Raw genomic sequence first — 23,900 nt, 5'->3', positions numbered from 1 at the left:
CATTCCCAGTCCCAGGCAACCACTTCTGTCTTTATAGGTTTTCCTTTTCTGAATGTTTCAGGTGAATAGAATCATGCAATATGTGGTCTTTTTTTTCTGGCTTCTTTAATTTAGCATAGTGTTTTTGAGGGTCTTCCACATTGTAGTGTGTTTTAGTACTTTTCAAAGAATTACTGAATAGTATTCCATTTAATTGTACAGATATGCCACTTACTTGTATGGGTACACCATGTTTTGTTAGTCCATTAATCTGTTCATGGACCTGTGAGTTGTTTTTTGGCTACGATGATGATTAATGCTTCTCTGAACATTCCTGAGCAAGTCTTTGTGTGGACGTGTTTTCATTTCTCTTTGGTATATACCTAAGAGTGGGACTGCTGAGTCATGCAGTAAATTTATATTTAACATTTTAAGAAACTGCCAAATTGTTTTTCCAAAGTGGCTGTACCAATTTATATTCCCACCAGCAATGCCCATTTTCTCTAGATATGTTTTTCTATGAGAGGAATACAAAGAAATCTGAGATCAACCAAAATGTATTCAAAATACCGTTCATTAAACACTTTAAGTGCACACACAATAGTGTGGGGACAGTTGTTGCTTTACATCGGTTTCAATCTTTGCTACACATTAGAATCATCTGGGGAGCTTTAAAAAATCACGGTATCCTAGCCACATCTCAGACAATGACAACAAAGACACTGTGAGGGTGGGTGGGCAGGCATTAGGCCTTTAAAACTCCCCAGGTGATTCCAGCCTGCAGGCTGAGAACCTCTGCTTTAAAAAGAAAATGTTGAGACATTCCCGGAGATAATGAGCAAAATAGTCATAGCTGAAGAAAGACAGTGTCTGTAGGACAAACTGAGCGAGACTGGAGAAGTTCTACGGCTAGAGAAGGAACAAAGGATGTACTGTCTGGCAAATAGGGGCTTCTGTGATTATCTTCACATGCTTTTCCTGGTATTATTTCAGCCACGAAGTGGAGGAGAGAAGATGATAACTAAAGGGGGTGGATGGGATGAGGAATCAAAGGTTTCAGTGGGCTGTTTGTTTTAGATGGGAGAGCCTTGAACTGTTTATATGCCAATAGACAATCCAGTTAAGCAGGGCTAGGGATAACTGCTGGGTAAGAATCCACCAAGGAGGGGAGAGATGTCCAGATCCGGGTAGAAAGACGCACCCTAGATTGGAGGGAGGATGGCTCTGTCTTTACAGGAAGTAGAGGCAGAGGATGGGAGCATATTGAAGAAGGCATTTTGGTTTGCTGGCAGGAAGAAGAGGGAATTCCCATCTGTGTTTTTTTTTTCTTTTTTCAGTGATTTGCGATGAAAGGTCATTTTGTAGAAAGCGGTTTGTGAGGGTAAGTGGGTAGTGAGGACAGGGTTGAACATCTGAGGAGAGTGGGGAAGATTTCAAATATTCACTGTTGAGTGTGAGAATGTAAGTTCACCTGAGAAAGCTAGCAGGCCTCCTGGGCACTGTTGAGAGTCGAACCGTTTGAATTCACAGTGAAACTGACCTTGTCCATTCTACCTCTCAGCTCTTAGGGGCAGGCAGGAGAAAGCAGAGGGTAGACTTGATCCTGAGTCGCACGGTATCTCCATAGGTGTTTAGAAAAGACAGAAGGGCAAAGGACTGTACTGTAAAGCAGGTGTGTTTTTCATATGGACTATAAAATCTGTGCTGGAGAAGGGATGGAGGAAAGGAATAAGCTGAATGGTTGGGAGAAAGCAGAGGGATGATGGGCTGGAGGTGCGTACAATATATCATTACCGAGGTAGAGATGTAAAGGAACTGTGCTTAGGGACTGATGGGCTGCTCATGTGAGTAATGGCAAAACTTGTCTGCACCTCCTCACCTTCTCACTCATCATCTACTCCAATCTGTTACCACACTCCACAAAACAGCTTTTACCAAGGTCTCAGAGGACCTCCATATCTTCAAATCCAAGAAATATTTTCTAGTCTTCATTTCGGTTGGTTTTTCAGTACTATGTGACACTGTAAACCACTGTCTGGTCTTGAAATGGCCCCTCTCACTGGCTTCCAAGACAACACATGCCTCTTATTTCTTCCCAACTTCTCTGGCTGCTGCCTTGCTGGTCTCCTTGAGAGGTCTGTCTTCCTCGTTTTGTCCACTGTATCTGGGAGTTTCTTAGTGAGGTATAGTCCTCAGCCCTCTTGCCTGTATTCCCTCCCTGGGCAATCTCATCTGTGTCTCTTGGCTGAAATTGCTATGCTTCATCTCAGAAGTTTCCTTTGAGCTTTAAGCCCATATCTAATTCCTACTAGGCATTTCCACTTGGATGGCTTAGAAGTTTTCAAACCCTTCATTTATTAACCTGAATTTATAACTTACCCCCAAATCTGACTCTTCTCCAATGTTTCCACCTACGTGAACCTCATGTCTGGTCAGAAATCTAAGCGCCCTCCTTGATACCTTTCCTTCCTTCAATGCCCCTATGCCCAACCCAATAGTCCCATCAGTTTTGCTTCCTAAATATCTTTAGAATCCACTTGCTTCTCTCTACTTCCAGTGCTATGCTGGGATCCAGCCTCCATCATCTCTTCTCTAAATGACTGCATAGTTTCCCAAAGGCCTCGATTTTTCTGGGTCCCCTCCAGTCCATCCTTCACACAAAATCCCATGACCCTCTCCCACCTCCAAAATACAAATCTGATCATACAACCCTTGACTTAAACCCCTTCAATTGCTTCCTGCTTTCCTGCTCCTGAATAAACACAAAAGCTTGCCATTGGTCCTCAAGCCCCAGCATGGCCTGGCCCTGCACCTGCTCTGGGCACCCTGGCCCACGCTGGGCAGCAGCTCTGTCCTGCCTTCCCCTCCCCACGTCCCCCTCATCCCTGGCTCTCAGCTGGCACCTCTTCCAGGAAGCCTTCCTGATCATCTTGACCAGGCAGGGCTCTGCCAGTATTTGCTCTCACAGAGTGGCGTGCCTTCCCTTCACAGCACTTGCCTCAGCGTGGAGTTACACATTCGTCTAGGTGATGATGGGATAATGTCCATCTTCTTGCACTAGACTCCAGCCTCCATGGCAGCAGGGACCACATCTGGTTTTGCTCATCTCGAATCCTTCCTGCTTAGCAAAATACCAGGCTCTAGTGGGTACTCAGATTTTTGCTGTCACTATTGTTAGGAACCATAGGATTTAAGCAAAAAGGTATCTCAGAAACCATCTGCTGTCATGTTCAAGCTGAGGAAACAGGGCTGGAGAGGTGGGAGATTAGGGGGCTCATTCATACACGGTCACATAGCTAGTAGATGGCAGATCCGGAATGTGAATCCCCATCTCTTTCTGCCTCCACCTAGGATGATTTACTTATTTAATATAAATACTTGGGTAGTATTCTTTCCTTCTGCTTTTTTTTTTAAGTGAAAAATAAGAGCTGTGCTTTTTTGTGCTATACCATCACAAAGCATCAAACCGTCGGTGGCAGATAAAGCAGCATCCTTTGGAGAAGGGGAGAAGCCTTTTCAGGACGTGCCCCTCCCTTGTCCCCGCTGACTTGCAGCAGTGACAGGGATGTCTGGTGGGACCCAGGATGCACGATCCTCCCTCTCCCTGTGCTGACTCCCCCAGCCCCCATCAGTAAGGGGGAGAAGGTTAACAAGGCTCACAGTGCCACATGCTTGCTCCCTGGAAACTGAGAACTCATCAGAGAAAGTTGCAAAGCCCATTTTCCCCTGTGGCAGCAGGCAATCTCCGATCACAGTCTGGTTATCAGAATCGGTTTGCACCGTTTCCAGCGGCCGCGTTTTCCTGCGATCATGTTTCTTTTGCACTGAACAAAGCACGGGAGCCCTCTGGTGGTAACTGCGGAAAATCTCACGCGCGGGAGAGAGTCAGTTTGGGTGGGAAGTCTCAATTCCTCGGATTCCTTTCCCTTGCCTTCAACAAGCCATTTCCAAAATCAGCCATTGGAGGTAAACCAGGGGCCCTGTAAACCATCAAGAGACCAACACTGTTTGTGGTCAGGATTACATTTTGCCAGCCGCCTTCTGCTAAACAGCGTCCCAGAACTGATGCCGCGGACTGCAGCGCGGAGGGGAGGCCCTGACGTGCTGTTCTGAAGTGAGTGACAGACACGCCCTGCAGGGTGGAAAGCCCAAGCTCTATACAGCATTTTCCAGTTCACTCATTAACATGTTATCCGCACCACCGTGCAGGGAGGGGAGCTCTGAGCCCGCAGGAGGTCTCGTGGGGAAGAGGCTGGGACCAGGAGCTGGTAAATAAGGGGCAGAGGGTGGAACTTGAGGACAAGCCAGGCCTTGGCTGTTTGCAGAGCCTAACTGGTTGGAGACAATTAGAAGAACGAGGGTGGAGAGAAGGGAGTGGATGACAGACACATGATACTTGCGAATGTCCAAACTGTGTCATCAAGCAGGAGGGTTAAGCAATGCAGGCTGCCTGCGGCCGGGGAGGGTGGAGGCCCAGGCACGCAGAAGAGAGGGGTCTTGACTGGTGGCAGGCACTGGGAATCAGGCTTTGGGAAAGGAAAGAACAGCTGACTTCTGGAATCTTTTCTTAAAAGACTGGTAATATCTGGTCTTGCTTTTCATTAAAATTTTTTTTGATATGCCCTATTTTATTAGCTTTATTTTATATTGTATTTAGCTTTGTGTTTAATTTGCTCTGCATAGGATAGCCTTGTAAAATTAAAAATCAAAATTTTCACTATTTTACAACATTAGGAAACATATGTTTGAAAAGTTAAAAATCACGAAGAGATCAAGATGGTTTAATCGTTACTTTTTTGATGGAAATCCAATCACATTTGCCTGCACCATTACATATACCAATACTTGGATATTCACACTCCACTAGGAAAATGATAAATTACAAAAGAGAGAGAGGGACTTTTAAAACCACATTTAATTTTTAATACAAAATCTGTTGCACTATTACAGAAGTGACCCCTTCATGCACAGATAAATTTAGCGTCTACCGGAATGGAAGAGGGAACAACTGTGTTTTTATTGTTCTCCCAAAACATTGGCAAATTTAAAGTAACTTTTATCTTTGTGCTCTCTGATGCCAAGGCAAGCCTGTTTTGTCTTTTTATATTTCCAATAGACAGGTTGATCTGTGAAAAGTGAATACAGAGACATGAAAGTATTTAGGGCCACCTTTACCTGGGATTACTTCAAACTATGCTTTACCTACTTATGTGAAAGATGACAGGTGACGAGGCCTGCTGTGCTGCATAGGCAAAGCTCTGAAGATTTCATCTAGAAACCTGCTGTCAATATGTAGAAAAGTCCACTATTTCAGTTTCACAGCAAAAAGGGAGGGGGGAACCCAAAAGTTATTGAAGTAGATACTTTCCAATCCCATGCACTGCATTAATTAGCTTACTTCTTATACAGTACAACATAAACATTGTTTGCATGTTTATTTGTATGTAACTCCTATAAGCATATAGCATCTACACTTTAAGTGTATTTACAAATTCAACAAAATATCTACATATAAAAAGCTTTACTTAAAATTAAACTTGATGCAAGTTATGAGAAACCAATTTATTGGCAAATGAAACTGAGCATCCCTTCAACCATAGGTTGTTATAGATTTTCATATTTGGAGGTAAACCACTGGATAGATATTGTTTGTGAATATGATAGAATATATATATATTTAGTTTTTAAATTGAAGATGTAATCCCTTTGACTATTGGCCTGTGAAGCACTTGTCAGATTTCTTAGAGTCTGAGATGTGTCTGAAGCAATTTGTGTACATACACCTTGCTTAGTGCTGCAGAGAGTTTCGAAAGCTCACATAGGTAAAGTCTGAGAGAATGATATATCCCTGTTGACATGCTGTTGGATGCTTTTAGTTTTGAAATCATTTGTTTGGTTTTTCTCATTATTGTTCTAGCATGTTGACATCTTTCTTACTAAATGTAATAGAAAGCAAAAAGGACCACAAAAATCATTTTGTGCTCCGGTTGATGACAAAGCTTTTCTTTTTATACTTATAAGGAAATGCTCTTTAAAATAAACTGTCTTATGATTTTTATTTCCACATTTCCTTTCTTCTCAGCATGGCAGTTTTCATTAACTCTGCTTTTTAAAAGTTACTTGTAGACAATGACAGTAATCTAGGACTCGGAACTGACTGTACCAGCTGGCACAGAATGCAGGATGTATGGAATGCTTATCGTCTGAAGGCACCGCTTGTGTCTTGCCCTGTGTTCTCTGGAGTAATTTTTGAAACTTAATCTGAGTGATTTTTTTCGATTCTTTCAGTATGGCACAAATGCCGAAATGCATTGCAATACACATTGTTTATGCCTAAAAACAACTGAACATAGAAGTGATGAGAAGTAGAACACTGTGCTGCTGTAATACCTGGAAGATTAAGGAGCCTACGAAGTAACAGGAGCCAAGAGCAGGTAACAGAGTCTCAGTAAGCATCAGCGAATGCGACTGTCATAATTAACTCATGTAGCAAGTATATACTGTACATACTGTTCCTAACAGTCTCCCAAAAAGACTAACGACAGCTAGACATAGAGTCACCAATTTCACAACAATGTCCACAAAGACATTGGAGTTCTAGAGAATACTACAGTAACACTCTTGACAATGAAAACGGAATTCATATTCAGGGGTTCAGCTGAGGATAGTATAAACAAAGTATCAAACCATGTTTTTATAACATACACAGGTATGTCCTTTAAATGTGTAGCATTTTTCATGCATCATATTGAACTGTATCCTGAAGAGGAAGTAGCATGATCTGTTGTTGATATTGCAGGATTTTTATCAGTTCTGAGGAAATCAAAATACCCATCTTGAATGGAAAAGGCTGCACTTTGCACTCCAGTTCACATTAACATATCATCTGACTGGGTTATGTTTTTGCTCCGACTGTTCTCATAATATTAACATACGGCAGAAAATATACTCTCTCCCCATATGTTCATAGTATGAGAGGACTGACACCCAAGTGCTTAAGATAAACATTCTAGAGAAATGGGATACTGGCAAAGAGCTTAAAAATTAAACAAAGGAATTCATGGCGTTGACAGGAGAGGGTGCCTCTGAGCTTTCATTTCCTTCAGCAGGTTCTTTCTCTTTCTTACCACTGTATTGTCCAATAAAGGAGCCATCCTCATTGAACTGGCCATTAACCCCTTCTCCATAGTCAACTAGGCTGTCATCACTATCTTCTTTTTTCACAGTCCTGTCTGAAGGAGTCCGACTTCCTTTTTTCAAAGGCTTGTGGTCTTCTGCGTCACTGGAAAAAAGACAAGAGACATTTTTGTCAAGACTGAAGTTTAGGTTAACTGTTTTTGTTTTTAAAGACCATGCATGCAAATTATGAAAAAGCATTTGGAGTCCTGGGCTTCTCTAGCCAAATCTAATTGTCAGGATGACTCCAATGACTACGATGGGTTGGAATGAAAGTCAGGAGCTGAAATGGTTGAATCATGAAGTCTTCAGTAGAGAGGATGGTTCCTGATTGTGCATGTTAATTTCAATGACAGATTCTGATTCCTGAGTTGAAAGCAATCCAGAAATAATCACAAGCATTAAAAAAGGAAGAATTGGGAAAAGTTGAAAATCATCACTATGTTGAATTCAAAAGGGGGCAAAAGCTTTTGGCAAGTAGAGAAATTAGTATGTTAAACTGCGTAATATCTCTGATTCCTTGGATATGAATGGAGCATGATTTTGGTTAAGTGTGAAATATGGATTTTTTTTTCTGAGCTAGAAGGAGAAGCAAAATCCTGGATTTCAAATAATTTTGTTATCAAGTGCAGGCCAGACTTGTAAACTTCAACCTTACCTTTCAAGAGACCTACAAATTCCATTAAAAGGATGCAGAAGAAACAAATGAAAATAGCCTAAGAAGAAAAGCAAAATCCTTATACTGATAGTACACAGTATTTGTTTTCTGTAAGAATTTTAGTCAATGGGTAAAGATTTATTAATTTGGAAAGACATACATTTTAACTTAATGGCACTACATTTGTACTGTGAATGGCATGCCAACATATTCTAAAGAATGTGAATGATTCCAAACATGTAAAAGCAAATACTTTCTACACTTATCTTAACCCCCTACCCCTCTCCCAGTGTGTTAGGCAGCTTATCTATGTTAGATGGGAATCTGAGTAGTGTCCTTTAATAAAACTGCACAGGACTCTATGATTATTATTATTTATTTTTCTGTTGAATCCCAAGGCAAAATTTCTGGAAGTAGAAGAGTAATCATTATGTATTACAATGTCCACCCATATGGTCATGTACCTAGATATATACATTGACCTAGTCCTTAATCAGTAACATTTCGGGGGAAAAAATAGAAAACAGGCAATGACACAATCCAATATTTTGTTTTCTTTCAGAGAACAAAAATGCAAGGCAAAATAGGAAATATATACCATATTAGTAAAAATAAAAAGCCTTAATATAAAAAAGAGGTCGCCTTGGCTGCAATATTTCATCCAGCAATTTATGCTAAGACTTTACTGCTTCCTCTGGTTCACAGAGTGACTTTTCTTCTAGCCAAGATAAAATATTTCCAGATGCACAAGTATCTTGGCTCTTTTGCCAATAACTTTTATTAGTGGTTTCAATTTTTCTCCAAAAAGAAAATCTGAAGCCTGGGTAATAATGCTAGTATAATATGACACAGGCATACGCTATTGAAAATGACCGTTTTAATAATACACAAGTTCTTGTTGCATATTAAATAAACTATATCATCACCACTGCTAATAGACAGCCGGGGAGGTATCACAGAACCTTAGGGTGGCTTGTTTTGGGGGTACTTCAGAGGACATTGCATCCAGTGTTCAACCTGTTACAAAAAGTAGCTCATGCAATATCTTTGGGATTTAATCACTAACTTCTAGGTTTGCTTGAACACTTCCTGTGATATATAGCTCATGACTTGGTGACACAGTTAATTCTGCTGAAGAGTTCAATAATGAGCAGAATTTTGTCACCTGGATGCCAACTGTTAGTTTTATTCTGCTTCACAGAACTAGTGTCCCATGGAACACAGTGCAGGAAATTCTCGTCTGTAGCATTTCTTTGGTCAGGCATCTATCCACCCATCCCTTCATCCAATAAGTGTTTATTGAGTGCCTACTCTAAAAACAGATGTTGTTCTAGGCACTGAGGATATAGGAGCAAAAAAAATAGACTAAAGCTCTGACCCCACTGAGTTTACTTCTAGTGGAGGAAAATACAATAAACAACCAATATTAAAAAAAAATTAGTTATATATTATGTCAGAAGGTGATTAGTGCTACGGAAAATATAGAGCTCAGTAAAGAGGATGGAAGGTGTCAGGGGAGGGTATGGAGAGTTGACATTTAAATAGGAAGTCCAGGAAAGCCTTATTATGAAGTGACATCAGGTCAATGACTTAAGAGTAGAGTTAGCCAGGTGGAAAGCTGAAGGGAGAGCGATTCCAGCAGAGTTACAAGCAGTACTAATGCCCTGAGGTAGGGATGAGCCTGGCGTGTTCTAGAAACACTAAGGAACTTGGTGTGGCTGGGACAGAGAGAGAGGAAGAGAGAGAGAGAGGACGTGAACAGTAGGAATTAAAGTAAGAGAAGTGGCAGGGCTGATCAGTGCCTTGTGGGACATTGTAAAGATGCTGCCTTAACTCCGAGTGAGATGGGAAACCCATGGAGGGTTTTCAAAGGATGAATGACATGATTTCATGTACAGTTTAAAGCCATTACTCTGTCATCAGTGTTGAGAATAGCCTACCCTAGAGGGTAGAGGTTGGTCAGCTATGGCAAAATTGGGCAATGTTCATTTATTACATATTGTTTATGGCTGCTTTTGCACTACAACATCAGAATTGCAGAATTGCAGTAGAGACCATGTGGCCCATAAAGTCTGAAATATCCAGTTTGCCAAACTGGGAGACTACCATAGTAATCCAGGAGTGAGACGACTGTGACATGAGCAGAGTGGAACACTGGAGGGGGTACAAAGGCTCAGATTATGAACATATTTTAAAGGTAGAGCCAATAGGATTTTCTGATAGATTGGATATGGAATAACAGAGAAAAAGATGACACCAAGATTTTTGGGTTGAGCAACAGGAAGCTTGGCATTGCCCTTACTGTGGAGTGGAGCATGTCTCAGGTGGTAGATCGTGGGTTCAGTTTTGGACATGTTAAAGTTTGGATATGTCTGAAGAACCATTCCTTTAACCAGTTTATGAGGCTAGTGAAACACTGATATCTAAAACCAATAAGAACACTTTGAGAAAGTCAAATTACAGGCTGATCTCATTCATGAACACAGATGAGAAAACTCCAAATGAACTGTGAGCAAATTGAATTTAGCAATCTGCTAAAAAGATAATATGTCTTATCCAAGTTGAATTTGTTCCAGGAATGCAGGCTTGTTTTAGCATTAAAACTTCAATTTATATAATTCACCATTTTAGAAGAAGAAAATTAAAATATCTTATGATCATCTCAGTAGATTTAGAAAACAGGCATATGACAAAATTCAATACCCGTTCATGACATAAACCTTAAGAAAGTGTCTGCATTAACATGATTAAGGGTACCTACAAGAAACCTAGAGTAAACATCATCCTTGATGGTGAATGTTGAAAGCTTTCTGTTTGAAATCAGAAATAATAGGCTGCTATCGCCACTTCTAATCAAAACTGCATTGGAAGAACTGAGCAATTTGATGAGAAAAAGAAATAGATAAAAGGAGGCTATCATTATTCATAACTGATATGATTATGTATGTGAAAAATCCAGAATAATCTACAGACAAATATTGGAATAAAAGAGAGTTGTTTGATACAACATTAGCATAAGGGTCAATTTTATTTATGCTCTTGAAAATAATTAGAAAATGAAATTTAAAAAATTAAGTTCATTGATGATACCATAAAATATGAACTATATAAGAATAAATCTAACAAAATATGTGTAAGGCCTCTATGCAGAAAATAAAACTTTTATTCAGAGTTATTAAAGAAGATCTAAATAAATGGAGGAATATACCACATCCATGGATGGAAGACTCAAGTATAGTAGATATGTTAACATTTCCCACATTGCTCTTTAGATGCAATTTGTTTCCAATAAAAGCCCAGCAGGTTTTTATGTGCATCTTGGCAAGCTGATTCTAAGATATGTATGTAAATGAAAAGGGCCAAGAATATCTAAAATGCTCTTGAAGAACAAAATCAAATTTGGAGGACTTGATCAAGACTTATTAAAAGCTATATTATTAAGACAGTGTAGTTTTAGTACAGAGATAGACAAATTGATCAGTGGAATGGAATACAAGGTCCTATAACCAGTGGAAGATATTTTTGTTGGCTTTATTCTTACATCATATTTTTATGCTATCACAACTAGAATAATTTTTAAAATCTTATTTTCCAATTTTTTTCTGGTACACAGAAATGTAATTGACTTTTTGTTAATTTTGTGTCAAGCAACATTATTAAATTCTCTTACTCTAATATTTACCCATAGATTCGTTTGGATTTTTACATACACAGTTGTACCAGTTATGATTAATGAGCAGCCAAGAAAGGGCTCCCTGGAAGCATCCATTCATTCCAGCTTAATGGCTGCAGTGGATGAGAGAGAATCTACAGCAACACAGGCTGTACTTGAAAGAACAGAAGAAAGGAATTGGGTGCTCTATCAACAAACAGAGTCTTTCCAGGAAAAGCTGTTCAAAGTCACCAAGATCTTTTTAATACTAGTCTTTAATAAGTGGTAATGATGCAATATTGTACTTCAATAATTAGAATGCAGTTAAATGAGAAAAAATGGTCTAAGTCACAAGCACAGTGCTTGGCACATGGTTTATGTCCAACAAGTATAAGTGTCCATCCCCCATCACACCTTTTCTCTCCACTCCAGGCCTACACCTCAGAGAGATTTTTTTTTCTAAGAAATACCTTGTACAACACACACACAGAACTTTCCAGATGTGATGAATGGTCACAAGTCTGTGTGAAGCACTGTATTAGTGCTTGCCTTTTTTCAACTCAAAGATGAATTTTATAATGAAATAGTAAATAAATTGCTTTTGATATTGTGCTAAGGGAAATATCCCTGTCAAGTTTTTTTTCCTTTCTTTTCTTTTTTTCTTTTTGAGAAACAGGGTTTCACTCTGTCACCCAAGCTGGAGTGCAGAGTGGCACGATCACAGCTCACTGCAACCTCAAACTCCTGGGCTCAAGTGATCCTCCTGCCTCAGCCTCCTGAGTAGCTATGACTACAGGTGCACATCACCACGCCCAGCTAATGTTTAAAAAAAAATTCTTTGTAGAGACAAGGTCTAGCTATGCTGCCCAGGCTGGTCTCAAACTCCTGGCCACTGTGGCCTCCCAAAGTGATGGGATTACAGGCATGAACCACTACGGCTGGGTACATAGTCAAGTTTAAATGTGAAAGGGTAGTTCCCCAAATGAGAAGAATCAAAATGTTACAGAAGATGATTTAAAAGTCATTTACGTATTTAGCTACATAGTATAGAAAGCTTTATAAAACAAGTAAAAATTAATCCACATTTTATGAGAACTTTTAAGGACAGGATGTATTAGGTGTTAATTCTTAGTTCAAAATGTCAAAGATTAAATGAATTTCAAAATAAGTTATAATATAGTATATATAGCTACAAACTATATTCTTGATACTTAAATTCATGAATAAAGACCATTGTGCAGTGAAAAGAAATGCTCGCATCACAATATCAAAATTCAGTTCCCGCATTGCTTCCTCTAGAAAGACTCCCTGTACCACTCTCCTTCTACACTGCCCACTTGGCTTTGGCTTCCTGCTCCTGCTCCCTTGACACCTTAGCTTTGTCTCTTTTATAGCACTTTTCACACTCTGGTCAACTATTCTTTTACTTCTCTGCATCCCTCACTAGACTATAAAGTCCCAATGTGGGACCAAACTTTTACTGGTTTTAATATTCCCAAGGCCTGGCATACAGTAGGCACTCAATAAATACTGGTTGAATGAATTCATTGTGAAATAAAAATAGAGGAGACAGTGGGCATTTTAGAAATTCTTCTTTATTAAAAAAATTTTATTCCTTCTTAATTTTATGATAGTAGACAAAGCACTGGAATATATTCTTTCCTTTGTCTTGCTCTAAGAATGAAATTTTAGGGAATTCAATTTCTTTTTCCAACAGCACTTGGTTCAGAGTTGTACACACCCATTAAATGCCTATGGAGTAAAATTCAGCAACAGAAGATAATTCAATTATAATTCTGTCTGATTTTCCTGTAGTTATCACCCTTCTGTGGCCAAACCATGTTGCAGTTTTATTGACATTCATGACCCAAACATTCTTTCTGACCCACTGTCTAAAAGTCTATCATTACTCTGTTCACAACCCAGTTCATGTTTGTGAGAAGAATAAATCTAAAGTATATAACACATCTTGGCATCATTCAAGCCTTGTGAGCACAGGTTAGCATGCTTGCCACAAGACTGCGTTCACATGAATGACAAGATTCCTATGGCAAGAAACACTAATTATGCAGTCAGTTATGAGTTCAATTATCATGGGTATATGGTTTATGACCTAGGTTCATTCTGGTTTTAAGAAGAATGGATCTAAAGAATAAAGAAATACTTACACTGTTGGTTGCATTGTTTCTCTGATTTTTCTATATGCTAGTAAGGATGCAGATCCTACTGTCTGTATAATTAAAGAAACAAACAAACAAAGCTGCAGGCTTGGGGCTGGGTGTTGGAGTAAGGCACAGGGTTATATAGCACATGAAAAAAAAATCATATTGGGCCACCACGGACGTTCCATCCCTCTTTGCACTATGAAATATCATCTGGCTCAGAGCCAACCATGTAGAACTAGTTTCATCCTTAGGTGGAGAATGAGTAAATCATAAATGGAATTAATTTACATTTCGGCAATAGTCCTAATTTTGTGTGTGTCTGTGTGTGATCAGCAAAATAATTTATTTTTTGGAGTGAAAGAGAATAAGAACTAATAAATAACACAGAGCTCAAAACTTCCAGAAGGTACAAAGCAGAGACAGGACCCTGGTGATTTAGGGAAGAGAATGACACTTAAATATATTATTAAAAATAAAGATTCTGTAATAAACAGCTGGAATGATGTTCATTAATTGTGACCTCTAAGATAACAAAGATTTTCTGATTTCTTTAACTAGAAAAGAAACCAAAGGGAAAATAATTCTGAGGCGGTGTCAGAAAAATCACAGGACAGAGCCACATCAGTAACTAAAGGTGGTTGGGAATTTGGGGAAGTGATTTTGTTTGTGGAATTGTCCTTATGAATCAACAAATCACATTACTGAGTAGTGTTTCAAGTTAAAACACCCATCAGAACCTTATTTCCCTTGGTACCTACCAGGCTGATGTCATTACTGTGTGGCAAGTGTTTTTGTCTTCACACCAATCGGGTTTGCACTCAATAGACAGAAATGAAGTCTGTCTCTCCTAAGAAGCTCAAGGCCTAAGCTAAAGACAGCCATTTGAAAATGCTTCACAAACACAGCACATATGAATTAACACCGAGACAAAGAAATAGAGCCAAACAGATGTAAACACAGTAGTTATGAGGCCAGTAACCAAGGACTTGCTATGTACTGCTCTAGAAACAAAATCATATTAAGAGTTGTTAGTAGATAGCTCGTCTAAGAGCTGAGTTGAAAGTAAAAATAACAGTCTCTTGATTCCCACCTAGTTCATAAAACTCAACCTCGATTTTAATCAAGTTTTAATGGAGTAGGTAGCATAGTTACCTGGAGAAAGTCACGTGACTTTAGGTCATGGTTTTACATTGCTATAATAGCAAGTTGATATCTGAGATCCATGCAGTGAGCAGTACATTGCCAGACTCATTTAAGCATGATAATGTAGAATAGGAATCCATCACCATGTGGAGAATGGATGAGTATAATGGTTTATTTTCAATTCATGCAAATATATATATTTTTTCAAGCTATATTAAAGATACAGCTTCCTCACAAATAAATAAAGGAGTGGCATGCATAGCCTATATAGAATTATAGCCACAAGAACTCTAAGAATAAAAAGTTATTTAGTAATTGTCAGCTCATCCTCTTTACGGGAGAAACGTGTGGAAGAGTGAATTAAATCAGTGAAGATTTCTGCATATCCAGTGTAAGATACGGCTGCCTTAGGCTATGGGCACCTGTAGGCTGCTCTACTGTGTTACGAAAACCGTTTGGGTGGACTGGGTGTGGGTACTGCATGAGGTTTTCATATCCTTTCAGTCCCAGAGCCAATATTTGATATCAAGACAACCCTATTAGGTATTTTTCTGTATCATGGGATACAGAAATTCTGAAAATTTTTAGAAACCATAGTTACCTCTTTTCAAGAGAAGATCAGAATATAAAAGCTTAGGTGCTAATAAAGGCAAAATGCTTGTATCTGCATGGAAACTGGTAAGAAACCAGTTTTGATGAAAATATATGGTTTTTCTAAATCAGTTCTATATTTCTCATCCTTGGCATTATTTGTCATTAAAACATGATATTCCATGGTATTGACATGATATTGACAAGGAAAAATAAAAAAAATGAATTCTAGAGATAGGTAAAACTTAACACAAAAATGTCACCTGGCAATCACAATAGTGAAATGTTTCATTTCTCCTAAAAGCCTTTTCTTCTGGAAAAAAAAAGTCTCAATATGGGTTCAGTGCATATTGAAAGATTATATTTTATATAAGAGACATATAAAAAGAAAAAAAACAAGTTACAAAGGCATTTTATGAATAAAAGTATACTTTTGGAATACCAGAACATCAATCTTTTAAGTAAGTAAGCATATATTTTGTTTCTGATTTTAAACATATAGAAAAGAATCATTTCTTTCTCTTTGAAAAGATCTGTAACACCTAGACAAGACTATCTTTGTTTAAAGAGGAGACTTTTTAAAATTTAGCTCATAGGTCATGTTAAAAATTTTCCTTAATGATAGAGTCAAGCCAAGAGGTGAATGAACACACTGCCTAGAGAGCTATGGTATTTCTTAATAATCAACAGCTTCTAAAACAATCCAGTGATTTCACGACTAACAAGCAGCGGTATAGGTAACTGTTTAAGAAAAACTAGCTTCATGTCCTAGATTAAAAAGTGTGTTAACACTGGTTATAACAGTATGTTTAGAAAATGACAGGTAGTTTCCTTTACAATGCCGGTTTTATAGGGTCTTTATTGTTTTAATTCTCATTGTAACACACGGCTTTGCTAGGCTGACCAACACAGCATGGGCTCTTGGAAAATACAGCAGAGTGGAAAACACTCCATCTCCAAACCTATGACCAGAATGGAAATTTATTTTTTAATGAAAAGTGACAATGTTTAATCATGAGGGACATGTAAATATTTAGACATGGAAGTGTTTCTATACCTATACTTGAAGAAAATATGAAATGCCAGGCAGAGCTGGCAAGTCCTCCTACTCTGGGGAGAGTGTGTGGGCAGAGGACATGAACAGCCATGAGAAGCAGAGGCTCACCTGTATTCTCCAAAAGTTCCGTCGTCTTCCTTCATAGGCTGGATCTCAGGATCGGCACGGGCATCTTCCTTTTCTTTAACTAAAAATTTCCAAATGACATTATTAGCCATCGATCCTGTGCTTCCGTGTTCAAAGTTTATTTAAGAGCGCACTCTAAGATAGACAGCAGTGAGAAATCATGCACAAGCAGATGCTGTATAACCACATCTGTTATGCGGCCATGCATATGTTTTGATGATTTAGTCATTCTGAGGCAGCCTAATAGAATGAACATTGAACACGTAAAATGGACTTTAGTATCTAATTCACCCCATCAAGGAATAATTTTTAAGTTTCTAAGATTTAGCCCCTACTTTACTAATCTATTTATTAGCCATATTAATGGTTACAAACTGTTTTTGTAAGTCTTTTTTTTTTTTTTGCAGGTTTTTTCTTGTAACTGAAGGGAAAATGGTCAGGTAAAGAAAATATAAATTCACTGGACCCACTAAATTGAGGAAACTATTAACCTTACAGGGAAGAAATATCCCTATACACATCCAATGTCAAGACTTGGGTCACGCATTACTTCTGGAAAACTTCATGCACCTTCCTCCCACCCTCTCCTTGCCAATTGGTTTTAGGTGCTACTTCAGCATCCATAACTTAGGTGGAGCTTAAGGAAGTAGACCAATTTCTTCAGAGAACAGATTGATTTGCTCCTCCAAATGCCTTATGATCCTTGCCAATGTTTAGGTTGCCATTATATAAAAAAGGATAAAAAACTGAACAGAAAGTCCAAATTTATGTCTCTGGGAAGATACACTCTTGCAATCTACATGATTACTTTCATGATTTCTTTTTAGTTCAATGGGTAATTATGCAGCATTATAAAGCAACGTTAATCTTTCTTTCTTACCTGGATATTTACCACCCTTGTTTCTTCTGATAAAGCAAACAATCAGCAAAATCAAGATAAGGAGAGCAACGGCACACATGAGACCGATGAACCAGCCCTGAGTCGCAATGTCCACCTGCCGGCTTGCCATGGCTGGAAAACAAATCAATGGTGTTGGTGGCAATGGGTTAAGGGGGAAATGGGAACTGCTGTCATATCTTGTAGTAAAAATTGCCACATTATATGAGCTTTTACATATTTTACATGTGGCCCCAATTGGAATCTGTCAGTTAATAATCAGGAATTATATAAATACTTAGCTCTGAAAAATCTTCCTAAGTTAAAAAAATTCAAATAGAGAAATCTGAATACTTTAACATTAAATGCTAACAAATCTTGCTGAACATCATGTTTACAGTTATTTTTACTACATATTTGCAATAGAAACATATTCCCAAACCAATTAAAAAATTTAGTTTCTAGGATAAATTGTACATTAAGTATAATGATAAGAATGTAAAACTGAGCTTTAAACAGAACAGAATGTATACATCTGATGAAGTATTTTCTCTTCAAAGGATCCACTTCTAGAGGCTAAAATGTCATTGCAAGGCTGCTGCCATTTTCAAAATATTTTAGAAATCTGTTAAAAAAGAAAACAATTCATACAAGAAAAACAGCCTTGTTATTTTATGTAACATCCCCATTTGCACCCAAAATATGAGATTTGTTTTTCATCTCATTTACAAAAGTTAGTCCTGAATGGAAATTTCTGAAAATCCAAATCCACCTTCAAGGGATCAACATTTGTTATTACTGGGGGTCCATTGAGAAGACTAAGAAAGACATCTTGATCAGTGGAGTCATTATTAGATGAAGTGACCAGTTTGAAGAGAAAATACTCATTCACATGCATACATATTCTTTCATTTTCCATCTATTGTGTTTGAGTAAATAAATGTGAAGCCCCTTATCCAACCAGTCATAATATGCAAAACCTAAGAAAATCACAGAATAATTAACATTTCTGGTCTTCCTTAAAAGTGTCAATCATATGGGACAAAGTGCAGCATCAATGGCTATTCAGACATGCCCATGCGGATTTGCTGAAATTGGTAGAAATCCTTTCTTAAAAGGCCTTTATTTTTTCTCTTTTGACCATAATCAAGGTAAAAGGTTTTCTTCTTTTGATTCCATAAGCATGCCTATATCACACTTTTAATTTGACGGAATTTCTTCTGAATACATTTCACATAGTTGGATTAGGCATGTGTGATCTCTGGATGCAGAAATAAGCATAGCTACACCTATCCCAGGTTCTGCTATATGTTGAAAAACCAGCATCTCATTGCCTCTTTTTCTCCACATAAAGTATAGGGAGAAAAAGGAAATGCTTAAAATCAAGTGTGAAGAGGAATGTAAAACTGTATGGAAGTATGTGGAAGAAAGAAAACGAGATGTGGAAATACATTATCCGGACTACAAATCAAAGGCTGGTAGCCTTTCTCCAACAGTCCCTTGTACCTCATTAGGTAAGGAGGTTTTGAGCTGTTGTCATAACCACATACAAGTGAAGCACCAGTAAAGGCAGTTCCCCCTTTCCATACACATATCACAGTCATCGTGATGGTGATGAAGATGAAGACAATGGTGGTAACAATGACAGCTAACATTTTTGGATCCTTACTATATACTAAGCACTGTGCTGAGGGCATAATCTCATTTAATCTTTGCAACAATCCTCTGAGGTAGGCATTAGGAATAAACCCCAACACAGAGAGGGTAAAGAACTTGTCCAAAACTTGGAGTTTGATCTATGTCTGTCTGACTCCAGAAAACATGCTACTGGCCATTATGTTCACCTGCTGTAATGCATTCCTGAAAACATGTCCAGACACCAAATCTCTAAAAGTCTGAACAAAGAATAAAATGCTATAGGGACTTTCCATTCCAAGATAGGTAAAAATGTTTGAAAAGTCCATCACTACATACTCTTTGGCAATATATTTCTGTCAATTCACACTTGGTCTTTATGTGCTTTTTCTTCAAAACTGAACCAAAAACCAAGTGGCATAAGTCTCTCGAACATTTGGCTGAAGCTAAACAGTTCTTGTTTTTAGCATGCTTACTGATTTACAGCCTTGCCATAAATAGTTTTAGCATTTACATTTTTCATATAATTAAATGCAACTGATGAGAGAAAAATAAGATGCTCAGGTACTCGCACAGACACGGAGGTAGGGACTGCCAAAACTGAACTGCCAGCTGGCAGCTTGCTGCTATGCAGCTATGCAAAACCTGGTTCTGTTTCTTTGCCAGTTGATAAACAAACACCCACATTGACTTTAAATTTTTGCCTCTATGTCTAAAGAAAAAAAGTATCAAATATCTCACTGCCCTATTATTTAAGATTAGGCAGGCACTATATAGTAATAGGTGCACGTGTGCATGTGCGTGTGTCCACACACAAACATATGCACGTGCACCAGAAGTTGATTAAAACACATTGTGCAAGTGGAAATAACAACTTCTACTGACTTTCAATCCATACAAGAAAAGATCTAAATCCCAGAATGACTACAAGAGGCTTCAAGCCTTCTCAGGATACTTTAAAATCATCTTAATTAGAACATACATACCCAAGTCATAACTGTGATTGTGCATAACACACATAAACACACAGAGATAGACACACAGGATGAAACCTAGGGAGCTTTTCCTTCTAGAAGCCGAGTTTCAATGGATGGGTATTAGGAGACTAGAAGAGGATTTTCACTTTATCTGAATTTTGTACAATAAAATTATATTCATGTATTACTTGAATAATCCATAAAATGATAAATTAAACACACACATATAAAGGAGATGAAAACAAAGCAGAGAAATAAAATTTTCTTTGTTTTATAGTTAGTTTTAACAACAGTCTTCTGCTCTCGCGTGTGTGTTGTGTCATGGATAACCCGTGCTCTGTGGTAGGAGGTCTCTGAGGAAAATGCTGAGTACTTAGCATCATAGAATAAACACGGAAGACACGGGGTGAGAGAAATGGTTGTTGCATACTATTTATGAAGAATCCACTGTGTATAAAAATGTCCTGCTCCGTTAAAATAGTTAGAAAAGTTTAGGAAGGGAAAAAAAAAGACCTTGGTCAAAGTTTGGGGACAGTTGACAAAAAAGCTATTGGGCCCAGAAAAAACAAATCTGCTTTAAATCCTTTATGATATGAGAGGAGAGACTCGGTAACTGACAGACAGAAGTGAGAAAGGAAAAAGAGGAGGTGGGTGGTGTTAATGAGAGGTCATACCAGGAGTATGGGGAGAAGCACAGTATCAGGACAGTGCCTATAGTCTTGATTTTTCAGTTTGTACCACAGGAAAAAAATTAAGAAATATACTTTAAAAATCCAGACTACAGAAGGCAGAGACAGTGTCATGTTAGGAAGATTCATGAAACAAGTGTAAATGAAAGTTGAGTCTAGGTTCCTGAGATTAGCAGAACTGAGAGAGAAGCAGCTCATGAATGCAAGGTTGAAAAATTAGCCAAATAGTGTATGTGCTTTCATGTGAGTACTGACATTCTTACACCTCAGAACCTAGCGTGGAGGGGAGAAGGAGCAAGAGCAGAAGATAATGCTTCCATACTGGAGTTAGTTAATCTGGCAGCCCTAAAGAACAAAGAATTGTGAACGAGGATAAGGGAGTTGGACTAACAGTAAGTCAAGGCATTCTAGAATGCTGACAGCATTTGCTCTAAGAGGTAATATGTTAACTAAGGTCCCAAGGGTTCAATCAATACGTATTCTATTTAATAGTTACATTTATATGTACAAAGTGACATAACTGGTTGTCTCTCTGTCACTGGCACACAAGAATGCCCACCTACCATCTTGAACTATCTGGCAGTGGCTGCTGGAATTGTAGGTAATTTACATCACTGAGTAATAAACAATTTTCTAAAGGAGTTGTCTTTTGTCCTGTAAAAGGACAATAAATGCTACAACTTGATATTGAGGGTGAATCTACCTTACCTGCAAGTTGGGGTCCAGAATCACTGTTCAGATGTGTCAAGTACTAACTGAAGTGGTGATTTCCAAGACAACCTGTTCTACTTGGTGTGTGGGCCTCTGTGACCTTGTACAGTGGATGTAGCGAGGGATTCTCTTCAGGTGTCTGAGGGCTGAGCTTCTAATCCCCGTTCTACCGTGTTCTAGCTGGGTGACTTGGGCAGGTACTCACCTCTCTGAGTGTTGCCATGAGGTGTAAGTGGGTAATAACAGTGCCTGCTTCACAGGATTGCTGTAAGGACTGAATGAGAAAACCATTTGCCTGATACAGAGCAGAGCTGACTAAATGCTAGTACTATTATTTGCATTCTAGCTCTGTATGAACAGAATTATCTACTTGACCTCTTAGTATTTTGAAATTAAAACAGCAAAATTAATAACAACAAACAAAAACCTTGTAAACTAATTATGAAGTAGATATTTCCCTTTTAAATTTAATAGAGTGGTTTCCTAGAACTATGTACATAAATGGATATGAAATACAAGGAACAGAGTAATAGGAGAAATATTTTTTCTTAAAACATTATGATTTTCACAAATGAATATTTTAAAAATATAGTTTAATAAGTTATTGAGTATTACCTTTGGTTTCTTTTTTTTAAAACCACATATGATTATATATTTTCTAAATTTTAAGAAATTTAAAAATCATAATGCTTTCTTAGTGAAAGACACAAAAAAATACATTTTGTTTATGGGTTCTACAGGATATGCAACGTTCTCTCAAGAATGCATGAAGTGACTGAACATAATGTGGGTGTATGAACCACAAACTGAACACGTAACACAAACCCATGTTTAAATTTAAGTAAGCAGGGATTGTTTTCCATCTTGTGAGCAAATATGAATGTTCTTGCATTTTACATAAACATTGTTCTTTACTTTAGAAACTTTACTTTTTACTCGTGTATTTTGATAACATTCACATAAATAAATATATATAGACAAATCTGTGTGATAAAAAATGTAATATGTGAATTGTACAGTTTCTTGTTCCATACAAATTTAATAATATTCATACTGGTTGTCTAATCAAATTGCAGGGTTCTGCTGGGTTGTAGTCCATTTTGACATAAAGAATTGTGACTTTCTTATAACTGATTTCAGCTTCAAAAGCATTTCAAAAATTTCAGTTTAACTCAGAGAAAGTTTATACACGTGATGTGAAGAATTGAATTATCTAAATAATATAAGTTAAAAAATCATATTTAAATGTTTTTGTAAAGGTTTTTTGGCAATAATGTGGTTAGAAGATGATCTGCTAAATTCTGTAATTCATTTGGTAGAAAGAGCCAAAGACAATTAAAAACCAAAACTCCTAACCCAACAGGGCCCCGTAGACAGACCCTCATGGCCCTACCCACCACACAGCTCCACCAGGCCCCGTCTCCTGCTGGAGTGCCCGGTGGCTTCCACCTCTGAGCGTGAGCCAGAACTGGCGTGGTGTGTGCCTCACCTGGGCCTGTCTCAAACACATCCTCTGAACTCACAAAACCAGAGTCCCCCTCAGCACCAACTCGAACTTTGTATGCTGTTCCTGGCATTAGACCCTTTAACCCAAAGAAGCTCCGAGAACCATTTACAATTTCTTTTCTCCATTCTTCTTTGCCTACGGAAATTTTGCAAAAACAACAAATTTGAATATTTTAAGGGACCAGAAGTCACTTAATGCTTCAAGAAAGGAAAATTCTTTATAAGCTAATGACAAAATCTAGGATGCTTAGGTTTACCATTTTAGATTATTATAGATGTAGTCATGACAAATGGATCAATTAAAATAAAATACCTTCAAAGAAAAATTGATTGGATATCTGGACTGCATATTAATTGTATATATTTTCACTGCATTATTCTTTTTAGTACAAGGAAGCTTCTTTATCTGCACCTTGCCTTAGAAACTGTTAAGTTTCTCTAAAGCTGTTTACAAAAAGAACTGTGACATATTAAATAGCTTAAGTTAACTATGGGAGGAATTGTTTTTTTAAGATTCACAAGATGAATCTTTCGGTAAACTTAAATGCCTTCTAATTTAAACAATTTATAGATTCAACCTTTCCCAAGTATTGGTTTTTCTAAAGGGATAGTTATTTTTAAAAATATCTATTTGCATGATAAAAGCCTAAACATAAAGCTGGATTCTAGTCAACATTTTGTCGCATTTATTGGCCACCCAGCTTATTAAGGAGGGGGCACTGGGATTTCCTAAACTGCTGAAAACGAAAGCTGCCCCATCTCCCAGTAGGTGTGACCAGGAATTTAGCAGAGTACCTGATTTGGGTATACAAGGGGTGGCTGGATAGTATCCAGCCATTGTTAATATAATGAGAACAGTTACATGGCTGGATACTTTCCAGACACCCCTCTTATATCAAACACTGAAACATGATGGATGTGTCCCTAAAGTATTAATTTTCTGCAATTTCTTATAAAA

General features: G+C 38.0%; 1 protein-coding gene across 32 annotated transcripts in view; it reads right to left on the bottom strand.

Annotated features, from left to right (window-relative positions):
• Positions 1-4,746: 4,746 nt before the first annotated feature.
• The window catches only part of NRCAM (neuronal cell adhesion molecule), a 79,413-nt gene continuing 60,259 nt past the window's right edge, over positions 4,747-23,900 (bottom strand). For 21 of the 32 annotated variants that reach the window (XM_045565414.1, XM_045565427.1, XM_045565412.1 and 18 more), the window contains 3 exons: positions 17,428-17,559; positions 16,530-16,608; positions 4,747-7,261 (listed from right to left, as the gene is read on the bottom strand). In XM_045565414.1, the coding sequence (XP_045421370.1) occupies positions 7,024-7,261; positions 16,530-16,608; positions 17,428-17,559 (449 nt within the window). In that variant the 3' untranslated portion in view covers positions 4,747-7,023. The other 11 variants (XM_045565400.1, XM_045565399.1, XM_045565403.1 and 8 more) reach the window with 3 other exon arrangements.

This window comes from Lemur catta, chromosome 11 (genome assembly GCF_020740605.2).
Source record: "Lemur catta isolate mLemCat1 chromosome 11, mLemCat1.pri, whole genome shotgun sequence".
Classification (NCBI taxonomy): Eukaryota; Metazoa; Chordata; class Mammalia; order Primates; family Lemuridae; genus Lemur; species Lemur catta.
Note: the sequence above shows the minus strand (reverse complement) of the source record. Positions and strands in the feature narration are given on the sequence as shown.